The 26,933-nt window shown below is 44.0% G+C and overlaps 1 protein-coding gene across 1 annotated transcript in view; it reads right to left on the bottom strand.

The window, feature by feature from the left end:
- Positions 1 to 15,151: 15,151 nt before the first annotated feature.
- The window catches only part of DCUN1D4 (defective in cullin neddylation 1 domain containing 4), a 139,984-nt gene continuing 128,202 nt past the window's right edge, over positions 15,152 to 26,933 (bottom strand). The window contains exon 11 of the mRNA XM_075347033.1: positions 15,152 to 17,477. Coding sequence (XP_075203148.1) covers positions 17,422 to 17,477 — 56 coding nt within the window. The 3' untranslated portion in view covers positions 15,152 to 17,421. The remainder of the gene's footprint in view (positions 17,478 to 26,933) is intronic.

Below are 26,933 nucleotides of genomic sequence, written 5' to 3'. Positions count from 1 at the left end.
CTCTCTGGTGGAGGACTGCAGCTGTGGCCGCGAGTCGCCTGAGTGATGGCACAGCTGTTTGCGTGGCTCGTTCTTTTACAGGAATCCGTTACTTGATTAACACACTTTTTGCAACATATCCGTCACATGCATCATACAGTGCACTGTGGTGGATGCCTCACAACGCAAGTGTGAAAGCAGCCTAATGTGTGCGGGGGACATAGTGCGGGGTGGGTGGAGCCAAGCAGGGCCATGGCGCTCAGGACTTCAGTGCCGGGGACTGCATGGCTGGGGACAGGTGACTATCCAGGTAGGGGTGTGTGTTAATTCAGTGTATACAGGCGGAGGCCGCAGGGGGTGGAGCAGAGTGCGGTAATGTGTGTGTAGGGCAGAGAGGGTGAAGCAGAGTGCGGTAATGTGTGTGTAGGGTGGAGCCAAGTGCGGTAATGTGCGTGTTGGGCGGAGCAGAGTGCGATAATGTGTGTGTAGGGCGGAGGGGGTGGAGCCGAGTGCGGTAATGTGCGTGTTGTGCGGAACAGAGTGCGATAATGTGTGTAGGGCGGAGGGGGTGGAGCAGAGTGCGGTAATGTGTGTGTAGGGCAGAGGGGGTGAAGCAGAGTGCGGTAATGTCTGTGTAGGGCCGAGGGGGTGGAGCCGAGTGCAGCAATGTGTGTGTAGGGCGGAGGGGGTAGAGCAGAGTGCGGTGATGTGTGTGTAGGACGGAGGGCGGAGCCGAGTGCGGTAATGTGTGTATAGGGCGGAGGCAAGCGGTGAGTATGTGTCGGCTGGGTTCCCGGTATGGGCTCCCGGGAGTGCAGTACTCACCGGAAAATCGGGCCTCCGTGTGGGTGCGGGGGAAAAAAGTGTCGGCCGTATTGTGTGCGGGAGGCGGAGGCGAGCGGTGGGTATGTGTCGGCTAGGTTCCCAGTGTGGGCTCCCGGGGGTGCAGCACTCACTGGGAAGTTGGGGCTCCGTGTGGGTGCGGGGGAAAGTGTCGGTCGTCATCCTGTCCGACTGTAGTTCAGCCTGTTCAGTTAGCCGAGCCGTTGGTCGCAGGCTCTTTAGCGCACGCAGTGTGGCGACAGTTGTCACTGTAATGACGTCATTTTGGAGCAAGACAGAATAAGGCAATTATATATTTAGATTATACATAGGGAGAAATCTGTCAGTGAATAAGCAGCTAGAGGGCAGGTGAAGCTGCGTATCATGAATACATTGAACACCTGAGTGGTAGTGTCATCAGAGCGCTGCAAGGCATAAGATGTAATTCCTCCTAAACTAGAAAAAAGAGGTTATCCTTAAAAAAGGTTATCCACTACTTTTACATTGATGACCTATCCTTAGGATAGGCCATCAATGTCTGACACACCGCACCCCTGCCAATCAGCTGTTCTCGACATCGGTAGCAGTCGGTTAGAAATGCTTAGTTCTGAAGCTGCCCTGTCCTCTGATAGCAGTCGCAGCCGGGAACTGCACATCCGCCTCCTATCGATTTGAATTTGTAGCGGATCTGCAGTACCTAGCTGTGGGTTCTATCAATCAGTTGAAGAGCATCTCCGGATCTGAGCATTTCTGGCTGCCTGTTGCCACAATGGACAGCTGAACAGCGGGGGTGAGGTGTGTCTGACCCCACCGAATCAGACATTGATAGCCTATCCTGAGGATAGGCTATCAATGTAACAAAGTAGTGGACAACCCCCTTTAACACTAAAAATCCCAGAGAGGGGTCATTTAACATCTCTACCTTTGGAACCCAGAGACGGGTCAAATGACCTGAAGGATTTTAGCTAACATCCTATAAATCACCGTCTTTTGTTCTGTAATTAAGGCCATTACTGTCGCACCACAGGAGGTTGTTGTTTTCCATTGAGTTTAGCCATTTAGTTTCTAGTTCTATTCAGTTTATTGTATGTCATTTGACCCTCTTTCGGGACTTCAGGGGGGAGCTCGAAATTTCTGGGACTTCTAGTGTTAAGTGACAGAATGTCGACATCAGTGTCCATCCCTACCTAATGCTACTCAAATAAGAAAGCCGCGGAGACACCATCACATGTTTCTCAACGCTGGCAGGAAACTAGCCAGGTCTTTCACCGGGAAGGAACAACCACGGGAAGGGCATTCTCCAGTCAAGGAGACCACCTATACCAAACATGGTATCCATCCACAGACAGCCGTTTCGGGGTATTTGCCCCTCATCAGTGTGGAGTAGGAATCTGGCTAGTGGGGGCAATGCCTAGTAAAAGACTACTTAAGCAAGCATTGTTGACCTTAGGGAGATCAACATATCCACTGCGGAGACACCATGATGGTGTCTCCGCAGTGGATATGTTGATCTCCCTAAGGTCAACAATGCTTGCTTAAGTACCTAATGCTACTGTCAGAAAGGTTCCATTTAAAATAAAATGATCTTGGTTTTTTTCTGACAAGATGAGTGCACAGTGTACATTGAGAAAAAAAAAAGATATTTTGAATTTACCATATGGCTGCAATGAAACAAAGTTAAAAATTTAAAGGGGTCTGGATACTTTCCGTACCCACTGTAAATATCTGCATGAGCTTGCGTATAACAAAGTAGGGATTCTGAAAAAAAATGTGATGTATCTGTATTCAATACCTATCATGTTCAGTACTTACAATATAGATTTAGATGAGAATAACTGGATGCCATTCAGATGCTCTAAATGAGCAAAGATCAAAACTAAGGGCTCATGCAGACATACATGCACAGGTTGCAAGTCTTCCAACTGGAAAATGACAGCACCAGGTATTTATGAAGAGGCTGTCATGCTCGGGAGACCCATGGCCAGTCAGTACATTGCGGTCCAATTTGCATGGACGACTGCATGAGCCCTAATATCAGTTCACACAACTGATATTCACAGTGCAGCTATGGACTGCAGTGGCCGGGCCCAGACTAGATGTTGGTCTCCTGAACTCAACTGTCTAATAAGCATATACGAGGCTGTTGAGATCTTACTTGGACCTTGAATGTTGGATGTGCGAAACGCAATTTAAAGAGGTTGTTTTGGACATCCGATTTTGTTAGCATGGATGAGCTGCAAATGACGCACCCTACCACTTAGACCCTCAGTGATTAGCTGTAATCTGTGGTTGAATCAAGTATCCAATCTCTCTATAGCGCCACTACAGGTAACATTAAGCATTACACAAAGTGCAGTGTGTGTAATACTTGAATGAGTTCTGTCTTTTGAAGCTTTATAGCTGATCTCCTCTCCAGGTAATAGATGATGGTTCTAAATTAGCGACTCCTAAGTAACATTAACTACAAATGTTATAATAAGGCACTTAAAAGTGTATTTTACAAATCAGACAACCTGTGTAAAGTGCTATATTTGGCTAGGACTAGAATGTGTTTCAACAGCCATGATGAAAGTATAAACTCCAGCAGGTATATGAGCTCAGGACAACGCAAATACAAACTACACGAAAACAGAATTCACAAATATAGTTTATTTGTGGGTACAATGAACAGTTTTGGAAATAGAACAAAAGCTGCCAAGATCATGATGAGGAACAGTTTTCGAGTCGCATGACGTTGGCCAACAATGTGTACTCAATACGGAAGCATGGAACTGCTTTCCACAGCAACAATGTAGCAGCTTTGGAAGAAATAGTTAGAGAATTGTAAAAATCCAGCAACATTTTGGTTCAATTTTAGACAGTTTTGCAGGTAGAAAAAAATCCTGTATTTACACCGGAAACACATTCTGTCATAAGGCTAAAGTACTTCTAAGGCGTGTGGGGGGAATAGTAGCAGCTATTATAATAACAGGAGAACAAGAACAGGGAATAGAGACTCCACAGGGGGTTACAACATCATCTTCAAATTTCTAAAGTGTTTCTTTCATACAATTACAGGGTCCGCAAAAAGCATGCAAGCGAATGGCTGTATTCAACAACTGATACATCTTATATAAAGACCTGAAAGTGAATGTAACGATCTATGATATTCACTGTCTGGAAATCTGGGTGACAATCACTGGCCATTATTATGGCTTACATTTGTAGGCTGTCACGCAATTTACCTTTTATAGAGCATAATAAGTCATAAACCGATAAGATGAAAAAACAAACATGCCGCTATACCTCTCAAGAGTTGTATGGAGAGTGCAAATGCTGAAACTGCTAAATTCAACTCATCGCCACAAGGTGACTGGGGTCCCCTGACCTCACGACTGTCTGGGGTGCCAGTAATCTAACGTTAACCACCCATTGAGTAGGAACAACCTTGTGAGATTGTAATTGTGACACAAGAAAAGCCCACTTAAAACATAGATGAAACTTTGGTCCCTTATACATGAACTGATGGTAATTTTGGAAAGAAATTGATTAAAGTGTACAACCAATATCTATATCATGTTACACATTTGGACAGTAGGTGTTGAGGTAGCTAGACCAGCACCAGTAATCAAGCTCAGATATCAAGAGAGCCATAGGATCATGTATATGTCAAGTGTACAAGCTATCAGCTATTTGCTACACGCATGAAGCAAAAGTCCTACAGCTATAGTTTAACCGAATGTTCCCCAACTCCAGCCCTCAAGAGCCACAAACAGACCAGGTTTTCAGGATTTCCTGAGTAATGCACAAATGAAGGAATTATTATTACCGTGTAATACTAAGGAAATTCTCAAAATATGATCTGCTGGTGGCTCTTAAGGACATGAGTTGGGCAACACTGGTCTAATCTATGGTATGTTTATGGCCTTGTAGTTTGAATCTATGGACCTTGCCTGGAACTGGTGACAGGAGCCCCCAAAAGTTCCACTATGTGATAGGTTCTCTTTACTATATAGATTAAATGATGACATATTTTGTGTTAGTGATTAAGTTTAGACCAGAGTAATGGCAACGCCACAGGTAATGATGCATGTTACACAGAAGTAGGTCATAATCATTTTGGAGATGTAGCAATACACATTTTAGTCCAATCTTTTACAGTCGAAGGACTCTGGTGCAAAATTTCAATGATAAGTGAAGAAGAGTTTTCTAGCAACGTTCTTTTAAAAAAAAAAAAAAAAAGGACACATGGGGGCCAATTCATTGAAGTGTTTATAACCGTTTAAGTTACAATATTTTTGTGCTACTCTGAAGTAGTGCAAAACGTTTGCGACAGTTTGCTTTATACAACACTCCAAGGTTGGCAGAACATGGATGGGATAGGGCATGGGTACGCCCGCCCATCAAATTCCTGAAAAGTTATAACACTGAGGTATAACGTACTTTAGAAATGTACTCAAGCCCCTGACTAGCATAACATTTTTGCCAGAGGCACATAGCACTTATTGGATGTGCCTAATTCTTTTTAAGGGGGGGGGGGGAGTCTTCATAAATTAGGTGCATTTTACTCCAGTGGCCACATTCAGTGTGACTGATGTGCTCAATGCTGGTCTTAAAGGGGTTTTCCCCACTAACAAAGTTCATTTTATTCAATAGATGTTGGAATAATAATAGGCTCCACAATTAGATGTGTTTAAAAAAAAAAAAATGTTCCTGTGATGAGATAATCTTATAAAGTATTTGTATCCCTGCTGTGTACTGTGTAATGGTCGTGTCTGACCGTACATAGACATGGTCTGATCATACCACATCTCCTGGGCACAGCAGCATGGGATCATAGCTGATTCTTCTTGGGAGCTAAAACATTTTTGTCTACCTGTTTTTAAAAAAATGTTTTACCTCAAAGAAAGAGTGATTTGTGATCCTCTGCTGTAATGTGTATACTCCTTTGCGTCCTACCAGGCACAGGAGATGTGAAATGATCAGACCATGACCCTGTACGGTCAGACACTGCCATTACATATCAGATTATCACAGCAAAGGGACATTTTTTTAAACACATCTAATTGTAGAACTTACTATTACGGTATTTTAAGATTTAATAATTAAAATCAACTTTGTTAATGGGGAAATCCCTTTAATGAATCGAGGCCAAGATAAAATCAGTCAAAAAAAATACTTAACTGACTTCTTTACAGACAATGATGGCTAAAATGATGAAAAAATCCAACAAAATGATCCAGCACATCTAAAACAGGAATAGTTTCCAAATTTAAAAAAAAAAAAGAAAGGAAAGTTCAGTTTATGCATAAAAAGTTGACGCATTTCGAGACAAATGCCTCTTACCTCAAACTCAGGTGTTGCCTCGAAAGCGTCAACTTTTTATGTATTAAGTAACTGAATTTTCCTCCCCACCATCATTGGTGGATTATGATCCCTGAACTCAACAAGACAGGTGAGCTGAACATCATTTTTTTTTTTTTACAGCTAAAATGATGTGATGTTTAATACAACCAACATTCTTTATAGTCGAAATCATCCATTTTAACTTTAATGCAGTAGGAAATGTTAATTTTCAGATGTGCATGGGAGCAGCTTGTTTGGTCACTGATGGAGCACAAAATAAAATCACATGTAGAATTTTATTATGTCCAATCATTTTCAACTAGAGAAGCAGGTTTGGCCAACAATTAGCTTCGGTGTATGGCCAGGATTAGTAGGCATGTGTTCGGAAAAGATGCAGTCAATGGGGGCACAAAATATCTGTTCAAACCAAAGACCGGCAATCGTTACATTCTTGACGTGGCTAAATAGTTCTACCTACTTTTTTTTTTTTTTTCCTTTCTTTTTAGGTCTCTTGTAAAGCCAGTCAATCAAGGGAGAGTCAAGTGGATACAGACGGAAAATAAGTAGATGGGAAGGTGCACTTAAGGGTACGTGCCCATGATCAGGAATAGCAGTCTTGGATGTGTGTTTTTGCTGTGATTAGAATGCTGCATTGTACAGTATAAGTACAGACAATGCGATTTGCCCACTGTGCATCTTTTTTCCGCAGCATAAACTGAGGTGCAGCGTTGTTTCCAGAGTCACAGCTTGTCAGTTTATGCTTGGAAGAAAACAGCTAAAGTCAACAGCGGCCAGAACCCAGATTGTGGACGCTGCGTTCCCTTGTGGACAACACTTGCATCTCCGCGGGAGAAGATATGCTGTGTCCAGAACGCAGCATGTCCAGATCGTGGGCACATAACCCAACGGTCTGGCAATGATAACTGTGCACAAGTGCCTTTGCTTCGTTTGAACAAAGTCATTTTGTGTTGACAGACTACCTTTAACCCTTGCATGGTGCTAGAGTACAGAGAATCAATCCTAAATTTTTAAGTAACCTTCTAGGTCTTGCCTAGATAATAATATCTACCTTATTATTGCCAACATAAGGACACGAGATTACAAACTATTTGCTCACAGAACTCAGATGACCGGTGCCTGCTGAGACAATACAATACAGCAGAGAGGCATGAAAGGCTAAAAAATTAAGTACATTCAACACCAGAATTCAGCAATTACTATTAATTTTTTATCTGAAAATTATCTCTAGACAGAGACCAGTATTTTTTTTTCCCGTTAAAAGTTACCGGTAGGTAAGTAATTTAACCATATTCCAAAAACTAGCTTTATCTATCATTTCTATACACTCTAGAAAATATAACAAACATCGCACAAGAAAATTATGAGGAGCAAATACCCCTTGTATTAAGAATGCAAAGAAATAACAGACATAAAAATAAAGTTCACTTCTGTCCTCTGAGATGGACATGTAGGCCGTCTACATGTCAACATTTTCAGATTCATAAAGTCCACATGGACAGGTGACTGGTGGGCATCAATAATATGTTGCTAACAACTATCTCAAGAATAAAAGAAGGGATCTGGGACTTACTACTACTAGACATTTTTAATAAAAACCTTAAATATGAATAGGACCACATCCAAAAATGAGCTCAAACATTTGACACTGAAACAGCACAGAGCTGCACTAATATAGCAATTACTGAAAAATGGTAGATATGATTACATACGAGTTGCACCTTTTTAATTGCTTTGCCGGGAGAGTAAGAATAATCCAAAATAGACACCATTCTTCCAAAATACATCTATTAGAATAAAGCTTCCAATCCTATCAAATATAGATTTTTCTGACCAAGATTACAGAGCCTTTACTTGGTTGATCAGGAACCACTGAAATCCCTTATTTCCGCAAAGAACTCCATTTTGTTCTGTTTTATATGAAAAAACACATTCCTCCATACAAAAATATACTGATTAAAAGAAGGAATCCAAAAAGTATCACCCCACTAATTAAAGTGTACTGGAGCATTATTACTACTGCATACCCCCATGTGAAATGAATGGCAGTGATCGCGTGATCCATTGCCATGAACACCACTGACGTTGTACACTTCTGTCTTAACGGTGTACGTAACTAGACAGGGTTTCAGTAGTAAAACAATTAAGGACTACTTTCTGCTATAGCTTGTCTAAAGGATTAGCTAGCGGTCGCCTAAATGATCATGCAGCCGACAGCCATCAACCCCATATACAGGGACACTCGTCTCAGCCAAAGGCTCCTGTATAATGTATGAGAAAGCTGTTGCCAAGCTCATCTGGTGGCAGCGCATTTCCAAAGAGAAGGAAATGATGGACTATTGGAATTCCAAAGTGTGGATCCTTTGTATCTGTAAACATGTCGGACATGGGGGAAGAGTTGAGAAGCCTGAGGAGAGTTTGGATGACTTTAGACTAATGAGGAAAGTATGCTTTAACCACTTTGTTTAATACAATCATCAATGTAAAAAGGGCTAAGGGAAAGCTACATATAACATCAAACAGCTTATTAAATACCTTACTTATGAAAACTATTTTTTTTCCTAAAAAACACCTTTCCTGATTATTGCAGTTCCAACTTCTTACAGCCAGGATCAGCTGTTATTGCCAGGGGAAGTGGGAATGTAACACTGCATGTCAGTCATTGAGAATAATGTCTGCCCAGATAATACATGGATATAATGGGTCCGCCACATCACTCCTATCATAGGAGAGTGGAGTAATAACACTGAAAAAATCTGATCTTGCTGAAAAATAAAATATTGGGCATGTTGAACTCTTAATATTTCCATTCCTTCTTTGCTAAAACATCTGACATAAGCAAAAGGTCAGAAGACCCAAAGAGTTTAGATAGCCAATCATGCCAAAATAGTTTCGTTTGAGCGTTATTTATCTGCAAGGCCTCAGATTCTCCAACCTTTGAAAACTATGCATATACTAAAGAGCTCATTAGAAGAGATTTTGATAAAAATGGGCAACAGCAATACTGTACATACTATAAGTAATCCTCTAAATAGACAAAGCACCACTGCCTTTGTAGCGTCAACTCCAGTTTTAGCAAACTGTAAATGTTTACACAAACTAAATTATGGGACTAAATGACCACCGATCAGTAACTACCGTAATTACAGATCGGCAGTCGTTTAACAGCCTTTTTACACAGGCAGACTGCGGTAAATGATGAGCACTGAGTGATCTGCAATAAATCGTTCAGTATGCATAGGCTGCCATTGTTCTCGGCAGCACAAGACCTGTTTGGCTGGCGACAACGATGATCTTTTGGGCAGCACCTGATGAACGTTTTGCTTGCTCATCGGGTGACAAGTACACAGTTTACACTGAAAGATTTTTGTAAAAACACTCGCTCATGATAATCTTTCAGTACAAATTAACCTTAAAAGGGAATACGTCAGGTGATTTTCTAGTACACTGCTAATGGTATCCTGAAATACGGCTTGAGTAGCCCGTTCAAAACATGCAACTTTTATTACTGTAGCTTCTCCATTTGTCTTGCTGTAAGTTCTGGATAATTTGGTGTCAAGTGCCTGCAAGTCAAACATGTGTAAATCCAAACTGAATATGCGCTGCTCCCCATGCCTATAATTCCACTGACCTCTCGGTGCCGGCGTCCAAGATAGTAAAAATATTCACTGTCATTTAATATCACTGCAGAGCTTACAGAAAGACAACCGGAGAAGCTACAGCAATAAAAAAAAAAAAAAAAAAGTTCCATATCCTCAAAGTGTTGTTCATGCTCTTTTTCAGGATACATTTAGTATTGTACTAGAAAGGCACCTGACAGATAACCTTTAAGAACAGATACCAATTGGAGAACAATCTAGGTTTGCCTAGAGATAAAGCCAGAAGAACTTACAGTATCTTTACATTATACAGTACATAGCAGGGGCACATTTTTAAAATCTCAGCACAGAATTTTTATTTTTTTATTTAACACATCCAGTTGTGGATCTTATTATCACAAGCTCTATTGATTAAAATGTACTTGTCTTAATGGTCTTTAAATGTCGCCAGAGTATATAGACAGGACAGCATGGGTTCACAGCTGACTCATTCCTTGAGGTTTTTAAACAGGTTTTACCTCCCAGAAAAAATAAGCTGCGATCTCATATTTTCTAGTCAGGATAGTGGTTAAATACACTCAAAAGCACAACCAGTGATAATATGAAGGAGATTTACAAGCTGGTACTTGAAGATTACATTTATTACATGGATAAAAAAATATATATATAAACAAGGGGACAGCCATTCATACGATACACCAACCACAAAGTGCACCAATCATCTACAAAACACTGGAGGTAGTCATCAAAGTAGCAATGTAGAAACAGTCTCAAGAATCCAGGGCTAAACAAACCATAGCTGGGCAGTTAGGCCCTGTGCACATGCTGAGTTTTTTTACGTTTTTTTTTTTTTTTAAATCTGCATCAATTTTCTCTCTCCCTGAAACCGCATCAAAACTGCATTTGAGTCCCCTCGGGAAGGGGGCATTCCAAAAATTCCGTTATGCTCCTTTGTTGGGCCACTGCCTTGTTTATCATTGACATGTGAATAAATTGATTTCCTGTTGATTTAATTTACAAAATTCATTCATATTGCAAAATTCTGCTTTGACGTTTTTTCCCAACTATAATAGGATTTCAATGGGCAGAACAGGAAATTTTATTGGATAGGAAAAGGTTAAAGGGTATTTACACTGCGAGATGATAATGAACAAGCATTTTGAAAACCGCTATTTCTGCGTGCGTAAACAGGCAGTTAAACAAGTGCTGATTGGTAAAGGTGTATCGCTCGGCAGTTTTATCATGCTGCCGCTTGGTTCATGTAAACGGACCCCAAGGTACGAAGCTTTCACAAGACCATAATATGAGTACAAAACCAGGATCTCTTACAATTTACTTTAGAGGTTTAAAATGTTTCGCCCATGAGGAAAACAAACATCAAGTCCCAAGATCCAAATAAAATAGATAGCTTTATTGGCGAAGTCACAAAAAATATGAACAAGACACAGAGGGTAGATATGCTACACATTTCAGGTCAATTATGATGCCATGAAGGATCAATAATGGATCTGAAACGTGTGACATAACTACACGGTCTTGTTCATATTTTTTGTGTATTATTCAATACAGCTATCTATACATATTGTGATAGGATCTTGGAGGTGGGAATAACTCTAAGTGCCTTTTGGCGGCAAATGTGCATTGGCAACGGGGACAGTACTTTTCTGGGTATTTAAATTATATATCCAAGACACGATACATTTTATATTTATGATCCTCTGATGTACAAATAAAGAATGAGAAAAAAATTCATGTGAAAAAAACTCTACAGACGCTTTAAAGAAAATTTTGCTCTGCGGTTTCTAAAGTTCCAGTAAATCACATGTGGAAGACAGATTCACCCTAGGAAACTAGCCACCTGGTACGCTATGGAAGGGAGCGGAAACCTCTTAGGCTAGGTGTACATTGCATCTATTTGCTTAGCCTGCACAGTGTATGAGAGCTATTTTTGGTGTATAATGCAAGTAGCGTTAGATCCTCATTTACCAACAAGAGGCCAAAAGTTTGTTTTCTCGACATTTGTCTGGCCTATTCAGTACATTCTTTAAGTGTATAGGGAACTGCAGCAGAATGAGCTTTCCTTTACAGAAAACCACTGTAAAGAAACGTATACCTTGGGGGTACTTAAGTGGACGGAAGCCTTGGCATCCAGCTTGATAGCTGCCACCATCAGGTGTAAACCTCCTTGGTATATGCAACCAACAATGACCACAGACTGTGTTTACCCAACTTTGTCTGGTCAGAATATATTGAGGATCTAGTTGCTTGGTACAGGACACAAATAGAATACCAATACACCTAAGATTGGGGAGGGAAGGGGGGGGGGGGTCTAGTCAGCTGACAGCTCCTTTCAATGTGTTTACATACAGCCAGTGCTGGTAACAGCTGATCACTGGCGGTGCCCGATGTCGGACCTCCACTGATCGGATATTGATTACCTCTTCCAAGGTTATGTCACAATATATTCTGACGCCACAATCCTTTTAACAACACACCCCCAATTCTTCAGAACCCAAATAGAAGGCAATTTTTGCAGACCTGTTAAATTTCGCTGAACTTTTTTTTTTTTATGCAAATACATTTTAAATACTGCATTATTCAGAACCAGTTTGGCAGTTATTCAGTATTGGGACATACACTTAATTATCGCAATGACATACGAAAAAAAAAAAAAAAAAAATCTTAAAAACGCAATGTATTTCTCTATCACCATTGAGCTTCAGCCCTAAAAGGGAGCCAGTTCATACTGCCCAAAGCTCGAAAAGCATGAAGCCCCGGTAGAGACGCTTGTTACAAAGATCCAGGTTTTACCCAGCAATGTTGCAGTGTATCTTAAAACAGAGTTTAAAAATGAGCCGGACACAAAGATGTGTCCAGTACCCGGGTCAACTAGATCGATCGGGCAACTCCTGATATTCAAAGAGATCTGTCAAAAAGGCCAGGTTGAGTGTAGGTATGCGAGAGGGGAACCACCCAATAGCCACTCCACCACAGCTGGTTTTTAAACCTGTGCTTTACAAACAGAGGAATGTATAAGGAAAATTGGAAGGGCTAAGTTACCAAAGCAATTTTTATTCCCCCCCCCTCGACTATAAATTTAAGCTAGAAAGCCAAAATGCGTCACATTTATCCCAGCGGCTCCAGTATAAGTTTACACCACTAATTATTTAGCTTAATTTGTACCAAAGATTTGCAACAATGTTTTGTCCAATGGTGGCACATCTCAACCCGCACCCCTTCTGTTGAAGTCGCGCCCTATTATCAGTGTCCAAACCACATAATAAGTGTGACCATTCTTAGCTGCAATAAACTTAGCAAGTCTCCACTATAGTTGTTTGTAATGAGGGAACCGGGCATATCATCATGCAGCCGGAGGTTGCATCAGCAAAAACTACTGACAGCTAACGTCCTTTGTTGGAGACCAGGGAAATTTCCCAGGTATCAAAGGGTTAGTGTTACTACTCAGATGGTCACAGTGGTTTCATCATAGACAATGCTGGTCGTCACAACCATTAATGAAGAATAAAAACAACTCTAATAAAAATAATAAAAGGAAAAATTGGGAGAAACCGGAACTATGGGATCCTTTGGATGACACTTTAAAGGAATTTTACTGCTGCATCCAAAGGCTGAATACAATGAGAACAAGTGAAGTGTGCCAGCCCCACCAGGAATAGGTGATCCTTCACTTGATCAGGGTGGACAACCATTTTCTGCTGATCTGGCAGTTCACCAGGTCAATTCTTAAGATTTCTAAAGGTTATTTCTAAATGAGGTTACATTTTTTGGGGTAGATCACAACATAGATGTCTCTAGTTGCTCAACCTAAAAAATATAAAAGCTTAGCCATGCACCATTTTCCTAGCCAATCCTCAATATACTTCCATCAGTAGTCTCTATTCACCAGCTAAGTGAACGCAATAGAAATCCACTTTCTTATGTCTTTGCTTGGCTATAGACATTTCATATGAACCCAAAAGCTGAATAAACGGTCCACTCATGGAATGGCTACCTTAAAACGCATGGTCCAGGACTAACCAACTGATGACGTATTCACATGACAGCTTACATCTGGAGGTTGCCGGGGAATAAGTACAGAGCAGATTACCGCAGCTCCATGTATTCTTTATTGGCTATTGCCAAGCACTGTTTATATCCAATTCAAGGGATAACTACATTGGGAGCGGCTGGATGTAAGCAATCGGCTAATCAGTGGGACTGTTGGACCCCCACACTGGTTTTATATAGAGGACTTATACAATAGACTTAGGTCCACCATACACATTATAGACCAATGTTGGTCAAGCCGATATTGACAGTTTCGGTCAATGGTCTAATGGTGTATGGAGGTCGATGGCCAACTGATTGTCAGGGGGAGAGGTCTATCGCAAACATCAGATTTCAGAGTGCAGATCACATTGCTCTACTGGAAATAAGCTGCAGACAAAGAGGTTTGCCAAAGGCTTCTTCATAGAAGACATAAGAGCACTCGGACGAACGAGAGCTCCTGTGTATCGGAGAATCGGCTGAGATGGCTGTCGGCTAAACGATCGGTCAAAGGATTGTTCGGCCAACAGCAAACTAATGTATGGCCAGTCTCGGTCTCAGAAAACTTCTTTAATTGTACGTAAAGAACAAAATGACTTTTTACAAGTCATTAGAAAAGACAAGTCACTAATCGTACAGAACAAAAACTACAGGATTTCGGATATCCAAAGGTCTACAGATTCAGTGTCATATTGTGCCACAGTGCAATAATTCATTACGTTGGGAACACAAACTTTACTGACTTAATAGATCATTTACGGTAAAAAAACAAAACATAAGTACATATAAATCCTGAATTTATTCTCAACTCAAGCCGTAAAAGATGTCTTGAATGGGGTGGTTTCACAAAACAGAAATTAGGGCACAAGAGTATTAGAACAAGGTCCTTCTCACTGAGCATGTGAAACCAGAGCTGTTGCCCTTCAATTTATTACATGGTTTATCATGTGAATGGCTGCCATATCGGACTACGTCTTCTGCAGTGGCCATTACAGGGGACATGCAAGACCAGTTGCCTCTTCAGCCTTGTTCACACTTAGTATCTCTTATGCATGTGCTGCCCATTTTAATAACAGATAGCACACAGATCCAAACAATTCATTGAAGTTAATCAGACCGTTTTTTTGTGTGTTTTTTTAACCTCATATTACAGATCAGAATTGTAGTTAATAGGGCTCTGTTCAAACAAACATTTCTGTTTTTGTAACAAAATCTTTATGGACATTTCGGCAAATCTGTCTAACAATTAGTATGGCCTCTATAAAAGGGCAAGGCCACTTGAAGCAGTCCCAGGCCACACAGATATACAGTGCCTTGCAAAAAAGTATTCGTCCCCCTTGAATTTTTCATCCTTTTCCCACATTTCAGGCTTCAAACATAAAGATACAAATTTTAATGTTATGGTGAAGAATCAACAAGCAGGCTCAAGCAGGCTGTAGCAGCGCCTGCCGTGACCACGTGAGCCCGCTCATTTCATATGCACGCCCATCTTCACGCCCATCATCTCTCAGCGCTGAAGCCGGCTCTGACAGGAGGGCGGGATGATGGGCAGGGGGTGCGCGCATAGTAAAGAGCCGGCCCGTGTGATCACCCCTGGCAACTACAGCCTGGAGTGATCATGTGCAGCTATATTCACTGCTCCCCGCACATCATCATCAGCGCGGGGGGGGCAGTGATTAAGTACGGTATACTCACCGGTCACAGTTCTCTTCAGCATTGCGATGTCCTCCTGTCTGCCGGCCGCTGATCTGTGTAGAGACGGTGAGCACAGGCATCACATCATCCCTGTGTGCCCCGCTCTCCACACACCTCAACAGCGGCAGGACATCGTGATGCTGCAGGGGATCGGCTCCACACAGGTCAGCGACGCTGCTGCTGACACAGAGAGGAAGATTATCGATGCAAGGAGTGAGGAAAGGTGAGTATAAACATTTGTTTTTTTCTGTGCCATAGGATACAGGCCATATAGCAGGATGGGGGCACATACCAGGATGGGGGTATATAGCAGGATGGGGGTATATATCAGGATGGGGGCTATACCAGGATGAGGGACATATATACAAGGCAGGAGGATCATTACCAGGATGGGGTATCTTAGTAGAGAATTTGGGGACATTACCCCCATAACAGTGTCAGCAGCATATCCTCGCTCCATAACAGTGTGTCATGACCAATTTTTTTTGCTTAAAATTTTAATTTCCGCCTCTAAAACCAGGGTGCGTCTTATGGTCCGGTGCGTCTTATAGTCCAAAAAATACGGTATTTATTTTTTAAAAAAGTTTAAAATAAGCAATAAATTTCGTTCAACTTCACAATTTTGTCCCACTTGTTGTTGATTCTTCACCATAAAATTTAAATTTTTTATCTTTATGTTTGAAGTCTGAAATGTGGGAAAAGAATGAAAAATTCAAGGGGGCCGATTACTGTATATGGCACTGTATTTGTTTTTTTCCGGGGAACAGCAATTTTACCCACACCACACATTGAATATTGATGGCCTCTCCTTAGGATAGGTCATCAATACCAGATGGGTGGGGATGTGACACAGAGCACCCCACAACCATTAGCTGTTCCCAGTGCCAGCCAGATGTGATCAGTTTCTGAGCTGCACAGCTCAGGGCCATCAAATGCATAGTGGCCGCAATGGACATTGCACATCCACCCCTATCTCTTCAAATACAGGCGGATTTGCAGTACCCAGTCACAACCACTATGCAGTTGACGGACCGATGCTGTGCAGCCCTGCAAGTGATCACATTTGGCAGAGGATTAGCTGGGATGCCCAGTGACACACCCCTACTGATCTGGTATTGATGACCTATCCTAAAGACAGGCCATAAATATGAAAGTACACAATCCCTTTAATCTTGAAATCCACCTCGATTTGAGATAAAACAATATGTCAGAGTGGTTTTCCTGCATTGCAGAAGCGTCTCAGCAGCCGCTACATGTGGCCTTAACTGTAATGTTCTTAACGTGTTTCCACAGTTTTTCCAGAAAATGTACCCAGTTCAGGTGTGAGACTATCCCTACCCCAAGCATCTGCGCAACACCCACCTAATTAATCCTATTCAGCCATTTTCCTTCAGCTATATATGTTCAGTATATGTATATTTGTAAATTGAAGACAATTTAAGGACTTTTGAGCATTAGTGGGAAGTGGTTTCTAACATATGGAAAGACTGATAACTGGTATTCTAACAACTAAATTAAGATTTCTTTTTTTTTTCCTTAACGAAAAAGGAAAGAAAATAAAAAAGGTTACAAATATGGCAGAACGCTATTTGTACAACGCGTGTGAGCAACCAAAAGTGTTTAAGATAAGCATTTATGTACAAGCATATACAAAAAAAAATGAACAGCAATATACACAGTATCACAGTGAGGACATTGGCATATTCACCAATCTGTAGTGTAAATACAAAATGCAAAGCAGCCTGTAAAGAGAACAGTGCTACACGTAAAGCCAGGCTTGTCGAACAGCTAACACACCTGGGTGGGGGGGACCCAGCGGGAGGGATATACTGTGCAAATAAGCAACATGCATTTGATACAAACAGCAATTTATGGCTAATGGTTGACACAAGTGTGTTAACAATGGACTCTTCAGCTGCAATGCATAGTGGATCGGTTATGCAATCTGCTTTTCTTTGTACCATTCCACAAATTCATCCAACAATACTGGCCCTGTGGAGAAAAACAAAACATTAAAATGCATTGTAAAATAATAAAACATTTAACTCTCTGCATATTTTTTTTTGTATCATTTCATAGAAAAAAATATTTCTAATTTGTTTTAGCTTAAATCCTGTAGCATGAAGTACGATACACTGCAAGCTGCTCAGTACTGTTCAGTCCAATCCCAACAGGGCCAGAGCTACATAAGCTGCAATGATAGGGGTTGCTAAAGGGTCTGGGACCTTGTGAGAAAAGCACACAAATCCAGTATGGCCAATAGATTAAGTGCTTAACTGTCTAGAGCAACCAGTTGAATGAACTTTTTTCACTTAATATATCATAAAATGTTGATTAGTAAAATAAACTTAGACCATGCATGCTGGACATGTGAAAACAGCATGGGTATACACCACAATAAATTGGCCTCTACGAGGCTGTCTAGTTTGGTCAGACCTGTGGCAAGTCTAGGTATTGTAGTCTATACTCAGATCATTAATGTCGGGCATGTGAAATTGTCTATAGGGAGATTCTGACAGAAAATTATATTTTGCATATTGCACCCAATTACCGTATTTTGGGGACTATAATATGCACCCAGGTTTGGACAACAAAAGGTAGGAATTAAAAATATTATTAAAACTATCCAGGTGATGTAATGAGGTGGAGGGGGTAATGTCACCAACGTTGGAGGTCTACAATTGTGTTCCTTCCTTGGTACTCTAGGGTAGAAGAGGTGGTAATGATTTATTCTAAAAGTGGTAGAAGTAGATTAGCAGGGTTGTATCCAAAAAATAAAAGGGCATTAGATACTATCCCCAACAGGGACATAAGGTCCTAATACATTTTACTTTGGTTATCTTGCACCAATGTTCAAATGAAGATATCATCACATACAGGTGCATCTCAAATTAGAATCTCATAAAAAAAAAAAGTTAAATGTCAGTAATTCAATACAAAAAGGGAACACATTATATAGGAGTCATTACAAAGAGTGATCTATTTGAAGTGTTTCTTTCTGTTAATGTTGATGATTATGGCTTACAGCCAGTGAAAACCCAAAAGTCATCTCAGAAAAAAATAATTAAAACAATACACCTGCAACGGCTTCTTAAGCGTTTCAAATGGTTCCTTAGTCTGGTTCAGTAGGCTACACAAACATGGGGAACACTGCGGACTTGACAGATGTCCAGAAGGCAATCATTGACACACTCCACAGGGAGGGTAAATCACAAAAGCTCATTGCCAAAGAAGCTGGGTGTTCAGAGTGCTGTATCCAAGCACATTAATGGAAAGTTGAGTGGAAGGAAAAAGTGTGGTAGAAAGAGGTGCACAAGCAACCGGGATAAACACAGCCTTGACAGGATTGTTAAGAAAAGGCCATTCAAAATTCAGAAGGCGTGGACTGCTGCTGAAGTCAGTGCTTCAAGAACCACCACACACAGACGTATCCAGGGCATGGGCTAAAACTGGCGCATTCCTTGTGTCAAACCACTCATGACCAATAGCCAATGCCAGAAGCGTCTTACCTGGGCCAAGGGGAAAAAGAACTGGACTGTTGCTCAGTGGTCCAAGGTGTTGTTTTCATATGAAATAAATTTTGCATTTCGTTTGGAAATCAAGGTCCCAGAGTCTGGAGGAAGAGTGGAGAGGCCACAATCCAACCTGCTTGAGGACTAGTGTGAAGTTTCCACAATCAGTGATGGTTTGGGGAGCCATGTCATCTGCTGGTGTAGGTCAACTGTGTTTTATCAAGACTTAAGTCAGAGAAGACGTCTGCCAGGAAATTTTATAGCACTTCATGCTTCCCTCTGCTGACAAGGTTTTTGGAGATGGACATTTAATTTGCCAGCAGGACTTGGCACCTGTCCACACTGCCAAAAGTACCAATACCTGCTTTGATAATCACCGCATCACTGTGCTTGATTGGCCAGCAAACTTGTCTGACCTAAACCCCATAGAGAATCTATGGGGTATTGTCGAGAGACACCAGAGCCAACAATGCAGATTACCTGAAAGCTGCTATAAAAGCAACCTGGGCTTCCATAACACCTCAGCAGTGCCACAGGCTTATCGCCTCCATGCCACGCCGCATTGATGCAGTAATTCATGCAAAAGGAGCCCCAACCAAATATTGAGTGCATTTACTGTACAGAATTTTCAGTAGGCGCCAACATTTGAGTTTAAAATCATTTTTTCAGTTAGTCTTATAAAATGAAAGAAAAACGTCCAGCGCAGTCCTCAGGTTGTAAAATAAAATGCAGAAGTTTATTTAGAATAATTCCTTTCAAATATAGCGGTCAGCAGTGTGGTAAAGTTGGTCAAATACCCCAATGGCTGGGGTATTTGCCCAAATTTACCACACTGCTGACCGCTATATTTTAATGGAATTATTCTAAATAAACTTCTGTATTTTATTTTACAACCTGAGGACTGCGCTGGACCGTTTTCTTTCATTTTTTTGAATACATAGCAGCCAAGCCTTCCGTGCGCTGGGTCCGAACAGGGAGCTGAATTTTCCTTTCTTAGTCTTATATAATATTATAATTTTCTGAGAATGACTTTTGGGTTTTCATTGGCTGTAAGCCATAATTATCAACATTAACAGGAATAAACACTTGAAATAGATCACTGTGTGTAATGACTATATAATATATGCGTTTCCCATTTTGCATTCAATTACTAAAAATAAATTAACTTTCTGATGATCTAATTTATTGAGATGCACTTAAATGTATCCTGATTGGTGCAGACAGAGCAACATGTGGAAATGCAGGAGATCAGCTATTATCTGGAGAACAGACTCTTCTCCCAAGTGTAAATTAACTTCTCTACATGTGACGAAGGGAATTTTGTTACTTACCGTAAATTCCTTTTCTTCTAGCTCTTATTGGGAGACCCAGACGATTGGGTGTATAGCACTGCCTCCGGAGGCCACACAAAGCAATTACACTAAAAAGTGTAAGGCCCCTCCCCTTCTGGCTATACACCCCCAGTGGGATCACTGGCTCACCAGTTTTAGTGCAAAAGCAAGAAGGAGGAAAGCCAATAACTGGTTTAAACAAATTCTCTCCGAGTAACATCGGAGAACTGAAAACCGTTCAACATGAACAACATGTGTACCCGCAAACAAACCAATAATCCCGAAGGACAACAGGGCGGGTGCTGGGTCTCCCAATAAGAGCTAGAAGAAAAGGAATTTACGGTAAGTAACAAAATTCCCTTCTTCTTCAGCGCTCTATTGGGAGACCCAGACGATTGGGACGTCCAAAAGCTGTCCCTGGGTGGGTAAAGAAATACCTCATGTTAGAGCTGCAAGACAGCCCTCCCCTACGGGGAGGCAACTGCCGCCTGCAGGACTCTTCTACCTAGGCTGGCGTCCGCCGAAGCATAGGTATGCACCTGATAATGTTTGGTGAAAGTGTGCAGACTCGACCAGGTAGCTGCCTGGCACACCTGTTGAGCCGTAGCCTGGTGTCGTAATGCCCAGGATGCACCCACGGCTCTGGTAGAATGGGCCTTCAGCCCTGATGGAACCGGAAGCCCAGCAGAACGGTAGGCTTCAAGAATTGGTTCTTTGATCCATCGAGCCAGGGTGGCCTTAGAAGCCTGCGACCCTTTGCGCTTACCAGCGACAAGGACAAAGAGTGCATCCGAACGGCGCAAGGGCGCCGTGCGGGAAATGTAGATTCTGAGTGCTCTCACCAGATCTAACAAATGTAAATCTTTCTCATACCGATGAACTGCATGAGGACAAAACGAAGGCAAAGAGATATCCTGATTAAGATGAAAAGAGGATACCACCTTCGGGAGAAACTCCTGAATGGGGCGCAGCACAACCTTGTCCTGGTGGAAGACCAGGAAGGGAGCCTTGGATGATAGTGCTGCCAGCTCAGACACTCTCCGAAGAGATGTGATCGCTACCAGAAAAGCCACTTTCTGTGATAGTCTAGAAAGTGAAACCTCCCTCAGAGGCTCGAAGGGCGGCTTCTGGAGGGCAACTAGTACCCTGTTCAGATCCCATGGATCTAACGGCCGCTTGTACGGGGGTACGATATGGCAAACCCCCTGTAGGAACGTGCGCACCTTAGGAAGGCGTGCCAAACGCCTCTGAAAAAAGACGGATAGCGCCGAGACCTGACCTTTAAGGGAGCCGAGCGACAAACCTTTTTCTAACCCAGATTGCAGGAAAGAAAGAAAGGTAGGCAATGCAAATGGCCAGGGAGACACTCCCTGAGCAGAAGACCAGGATAAGAATATCCTCCACGTTCTGTGGTAGATCTTAGCGGACGTGGGCTTCCTAGCCTGTCTCATGGTGGCAACGACCCCTTGGGACAATCCTGAAGACGCTAGGATCCAGGACTCAATGGCCACACAGTCAGGTTCAGGGCCGCAGAATTCCGATGGAAAAACGGCCCTTGGGACAGTAAGTCTGGTCGTGCCCACGGTTGGCCGACCGTGAGCTGCCACAGATCCGGATACCACGCCCTCCTCGGCCAGTCTGGGGCGACAAGTATGACGCGGCTGCAATCGGATCTGATCTTGCGTAGCACTCTGGGCAAGAGTGCCAGAGGTGGAAACACATAAGGGAGCCGGAACTGCGACCAATCTTGCACTAGGGCGTCTGCCGCCAGCGCTCTTTGATCGCGAGACCGTGCCATGAAGGTTGGGACCTTGTTGTTGTGCCGTGACGCCATTAGGTCGACGTCCGGCACCCCCCAGCGGCGACAGATTTCCTGAAACACGTCTGGGTGAAGGGACCATTCCCCTGCGTCCATGCCCTGGCGACTGAGGAAGTCTGCTTCCCAGTTTTCTACGCCGGGGATGTGAACTGCGGATATGGTGGAGGCTGTGGCTTCCACCCACATCAGAATCCGCCGGACTTCCTGGAAGGCTTGCCGACTGCGTGTCCCCCCTTGGTGGTTGATGTATGCCACCGCTGTGGAGTTGTCCGACTGAATTCGGATCTGCCTTCCTTCCAGCCACTGCTGGAAGGCTAGTAGGGCAAGATACACTGCTCTGATTTCCAGAACATTGATCTGAAGGGTGGACTCCTGCCGAGTCCACGTACCCTGAGCCCTGTGGTGGAGAAAGACTGCTCCCCACCCTGACAGACTCGCGTCTGTCGTGACCACCGCCCAAGACGGTGGTAGGAAGGATCTTCCCTGTGATAATGAGGTGGGAAGAAGCCACCACTGAGTCCTTGGCCGTCTGGGAAAGGGAGACTTTCCTGTCCAGGGATGTTGACTTCCCGTCCCATTGGCGGAGAATGTCCCATTGAAGTGGACGCAGATGAAACTGCGCAAACGGAACCGCCTCTATTGCCGCCACCATCTTCCCGAGGAAGTGCATGAGGCGTCTTAAGGAGTGCGACTGACTTTGAAGGAGAGCCTGCACCCCAGTCTGTAGAGACCGCTGCTTGTCCAGCGGAAGCTTCACTATCGCTGAGAGAGTATGAAACTCCATGCCAAGATACGTTAGTGATTGGGTCGGTGACAGATTTGACTTTGGGAAGTTGATGATCCACCCGAACGCCTGGAGAGTCTCCAGTGCAACATTCAGGCTGAGTTGGCATGCCTCTTGAGAGGGTGCCTTGACCAGTAGATCGTCCAAGTAAGGGATCACAGAGTGTCCGTGAGAGTGCAAGACTGCTACCACTGCCGCCATGATCTTGGTGAACACCCGAGGGGCTGTCGCCAGACCAAATGGCAGAGCTACGAACTGAAGATGGTCGTCTCCTCTCACGAAGCGTAGAAAGCGTTGGTGCTCTGTAGCAATCGGCACGTGGAGATAAGCATCTTTGATGTCTATTGATGCTAGGAAATCTCCTTGAGACATTGAGGCAATGACTGAGCGGAGGGATTCCATCCGGAACCGCCTGGCGTTCACATGCTTGTTGAGCAGTTTTAGGTCCAGAACAGGACGGAAGGAGCCGTCCTTTTTTGGAACCACAAAGAGATTGGAGTAAAATCCTCGCCCCCGTTCCTGAGGGGGGACAGGGATCACGACTCCTTCTGCTCTTAGAGAGTCCACCGCCTGCCGCATGGCATCTGCTCGGTTGGGGTGTGGGGAGGTTCTGAAGAACCGAAGTGGAGGCCGAGAACTGAACTCGATTCTGTACCCGCGAGACAAAATGTCTGTTACCCACCGGTCTTTGACCTGTGACAGCCAAATGTCGGAAAAGCGGGAGAGCCTGCCACCGACCGAGGATGCGGAGGGAGGAGGCCGAAAGTCATGAGGTAGCCGCTTTGGAAGCGGTTCCTCCATTTGCTTTCCTGGGGCGTGAGTGAGCCCGCCAGGAATCTGAGCTCCCTTGTTCTTTCTGAGTCCTTTTGGACGAGGAGAATTGGGCCTTGCCCGAGCCTCGAAAGGACCGAAACCTCGACTGCCACTTTTTCTGTTGAGGTTTACTTGCTCTGGGCTGTGGTAAGGAAGAGTCCTTACCCTTGGACTGTTTTATGATTTCAGCCAATGGCTCACCAAACAGTCTGTCTCTAGATAATGGCAAGCTGGTTAAGCATTTTTTGGAACCAGCATCTGCTTTCCAGTCCTTTAACCACAAGGCTCTGCGCAAAACCACAGAATTGGCGGACGCCATAGCGGTACGGCTCGTAGATTCTAGGACAGCATTGATAGCATAGGTCGCAAACGCAGACATTTGCGAAGTTAGGGACGCCACTTGCGGCACTGCTGGATGTATGATAGCATCCACCTGTGCTAAACCAGCTGAAATAGCTTGGAGTGCCCACACGGCCGCGAATGCTGGAGCAAACGACGCGCCGATAGCTTCATAGACAGATTTCAACCAAAGGTCCATCTGTCTGTCGGTGGCATCTTTAAGTGAAGCGCCATCCTCTACTGCGACTATCGATCTAGCCGCAAGCTTGGAAATTGGGGGATCCACCTTTGGACACTGGGTCCAGCGTTTGGCCACCTCAGAGGGAAAAGGATAACGGGTATCCTTAGAACGTTTAGAGAAACGCTTGTCTGGATGAGCGTCGTGTTTCTGGATCGATTCTCTGAAGTCAGAGTGGTCCAAAAAAGCACTTAATTTACGCTTGGGATACAGGAAATGGAACTTCTCCTGCTGTGCAGCTGCCTCCTCTGCAGAAGGGGCTGGGGGAGAAATATCCAACAGTCTATTAATTGCCGATATAAGGTCATTAACCATGGCGTCACCATCAGGGGCATCCAGATTGAGAGGGGCCTCAGGATTAGAATCCCGATCACCGTCCTCAGTCTCATCACAGAGAGACTCTTCTCGCTGAGACCCTGAGCAGTGTGATGACGTGGAGGGTCTTTCCCAGCGAGCTCGCTTAGGCTGCCTGGGACTGTCATCTGAGTCAGAGACTTCAGCCTGTGATGCTTGAGACCCCCTTGAAGTACGGATTAGTTCCAACTGAGGGGGACCGGAGAGCATAGACACAGCAGTGTCCATGGTCTGAGTAACTGGCCTGGACTGCAAGGTCTCCAGGATTTTTGACATAGTCACAGACATTTTATCAGCAAAAACTGCAAAGTCTGTCCCCGTCACCGGGGCAGGGTTCACAGGCGTCTCTGCCTGGGCCACTACCACCATAGGCTCTGGCTGACGGAGTGCCACTGGGACTGAACATTGCATACAATGTGAGTCTTTGGAGCCTGCCGGTAGATCAGCCCCACATGCAGTACAAACAGTGTACACAGCCTGTGCCTTGGCACCCTTGCGTTTTGCGGATGACATGTTGCTGCCTCCTCAGAGCAGTACAGGGTGTCCAGCCAAGAAGCGACCTTACAGTGCAACTATATATATATATATGGTACTAAGAAAAAAGTACACTAATATAACACTGAGGCACTAGTGGGGCCAGCACTAAAGTGCAGCTTACCGCCCGCTTAGGAGCGGGTGTGTGGTCGCCGAAATCCCTTTAGTCTGGGTCTCCCAGAGCCTGCTGCCCTTCCCCAGCCAGACCGCATGTGTAATGGCTGCCGGCGTCCTTGTGGAGAGGGGGGGCGGGCCCTGGGCGTATACAGACGAAGAGCGGGAAGCCTGCTTCCCACTGTGCCTAGTGAGAGGGCTGGAGCATGTAAATAGAGCTCCAGCCCTCGGCGCTGCCAATTGAGCAGCGTCTCTCCCCTACCCTGATTGACAGGGTGGGGGCGGGAACGAAGCGGCGCTAGGCCGCAGAAGCCGGGGGCTAAAGTTAGAAGCGCCGCCGCCGTAAAAGCGCGGTCGGCGCAAAGTCCCCGGCGCACCACAAGTCGCAGCTGCGCCGCCGCTCCAGTAGCGGTCGGCGCAGTAGTTCCCAACATGTAACGTCACTCAGCAAAGCTGCAGTGACCTAACCCCAGCGCACAGCGCTACTGTCCCCGGCGCACTATAACGCTCAGCAAGCCTTGAGAGTGTCCGTGCCTGCCGGGGACACAGAGTACCTGAAAGTTGCAGGGCCTTGTCCCTGAACGGCACTCCCGCTCCAAATCCAGCAGGTTCTCTGGGTCTGTGGATGGAGCCCGGCCTCAGGGCTTGGGGGCCGGCAAGATTCCACTTCCACAGAGCCCACCAGGGGATGTGGAAGGAAAACAGCATGTGGGCTCCAGCCTCTGTACCAGCAATAGGTACCTCAACCTTACAAGCACCACCGCGGGTGAGAAGGGAGCATGCTGGGGGCCCCATATGGGCCCTCTTTTCTTCCATCCGATATAGCCAGCAGCTACTGCTGACTACAAACAGTGGAGCTATGCGTGGATGTCTGACCTCCTTCGCACAAAGCAGAAAACTGGTGAGCCAGTGATCCCACTGGGGGTGTATAGCCAGAAGGGGAGGGGCCTTACACTTTTTAGTGTAATTGCTTTGTGTGGCCTCCGGAGGCAGTGCTATACACCCAATCGTCTGGGTCTCCCAATAGAGCGCTGAAGAAAGTTTTATTTTTCCTCATTCTGTGCATATGAGACTCCTATTAACCCTCATGCGCACACAAGCTTTTCCCTAACCTGATAGCAATCTCAGCTCAGTCTCTCCCATGCAGCATTAATTACACAGATGGAGAGAGAACTGTGCAACCGCTTAGTCATCTCAGGGATAGGAGCACAGACCTAATGAATGCTCTACCTATGATTTAAGGTGCAGTCCAGGAGGTCTCACACTGGTACATAGTATCTTACTAAAAAGTGCGTCTTATAGTTAGAGAATTATTATTGAATGTTCTCAGTGAGAGGAACAAAATTATAATGTTGTGATACCTTTTAATGGCCAACTAAAATAAAATAAAGTGATGTTACAAAGCAAGCTTTCGAGACATCTCAGGTCCCTTCATCAGGCATGGTATGACAAAATATCTGAAGAAACACAAATATATGCACAAACAGAGCAGAGGGATGGCATAATAAAAGACATTTAAATAAACAAACACTGAGCTTAGAAAGTGAATCCTTAATTAGCTTTAATTAGTGGTGTGAGAGTTTTATTGTCCCAATATCCATGTAGGATCA

The sequence above is a fragment of the Anomaloglossus baeobatrachus genome, chromosome 1 (assembly GCF_048569485.1).
Source record: "Anomaloglossus baeobatrachus isolate aAnoBae1 chromosome 1, aAnoBae1.hap1, whole genome shotgun sequence".
Lineage (NCBI taxonomy): Eukaryota > Metazoa > Chordata > Amphibia > Anura > Aromobatidae > Anomaloglossus > Anomaloglossus baeobatrachus.
Note: the sequence above shows the minus strand (reverse complement) of the source record. Positions and strands in the feature narration are given on the sequence as shown.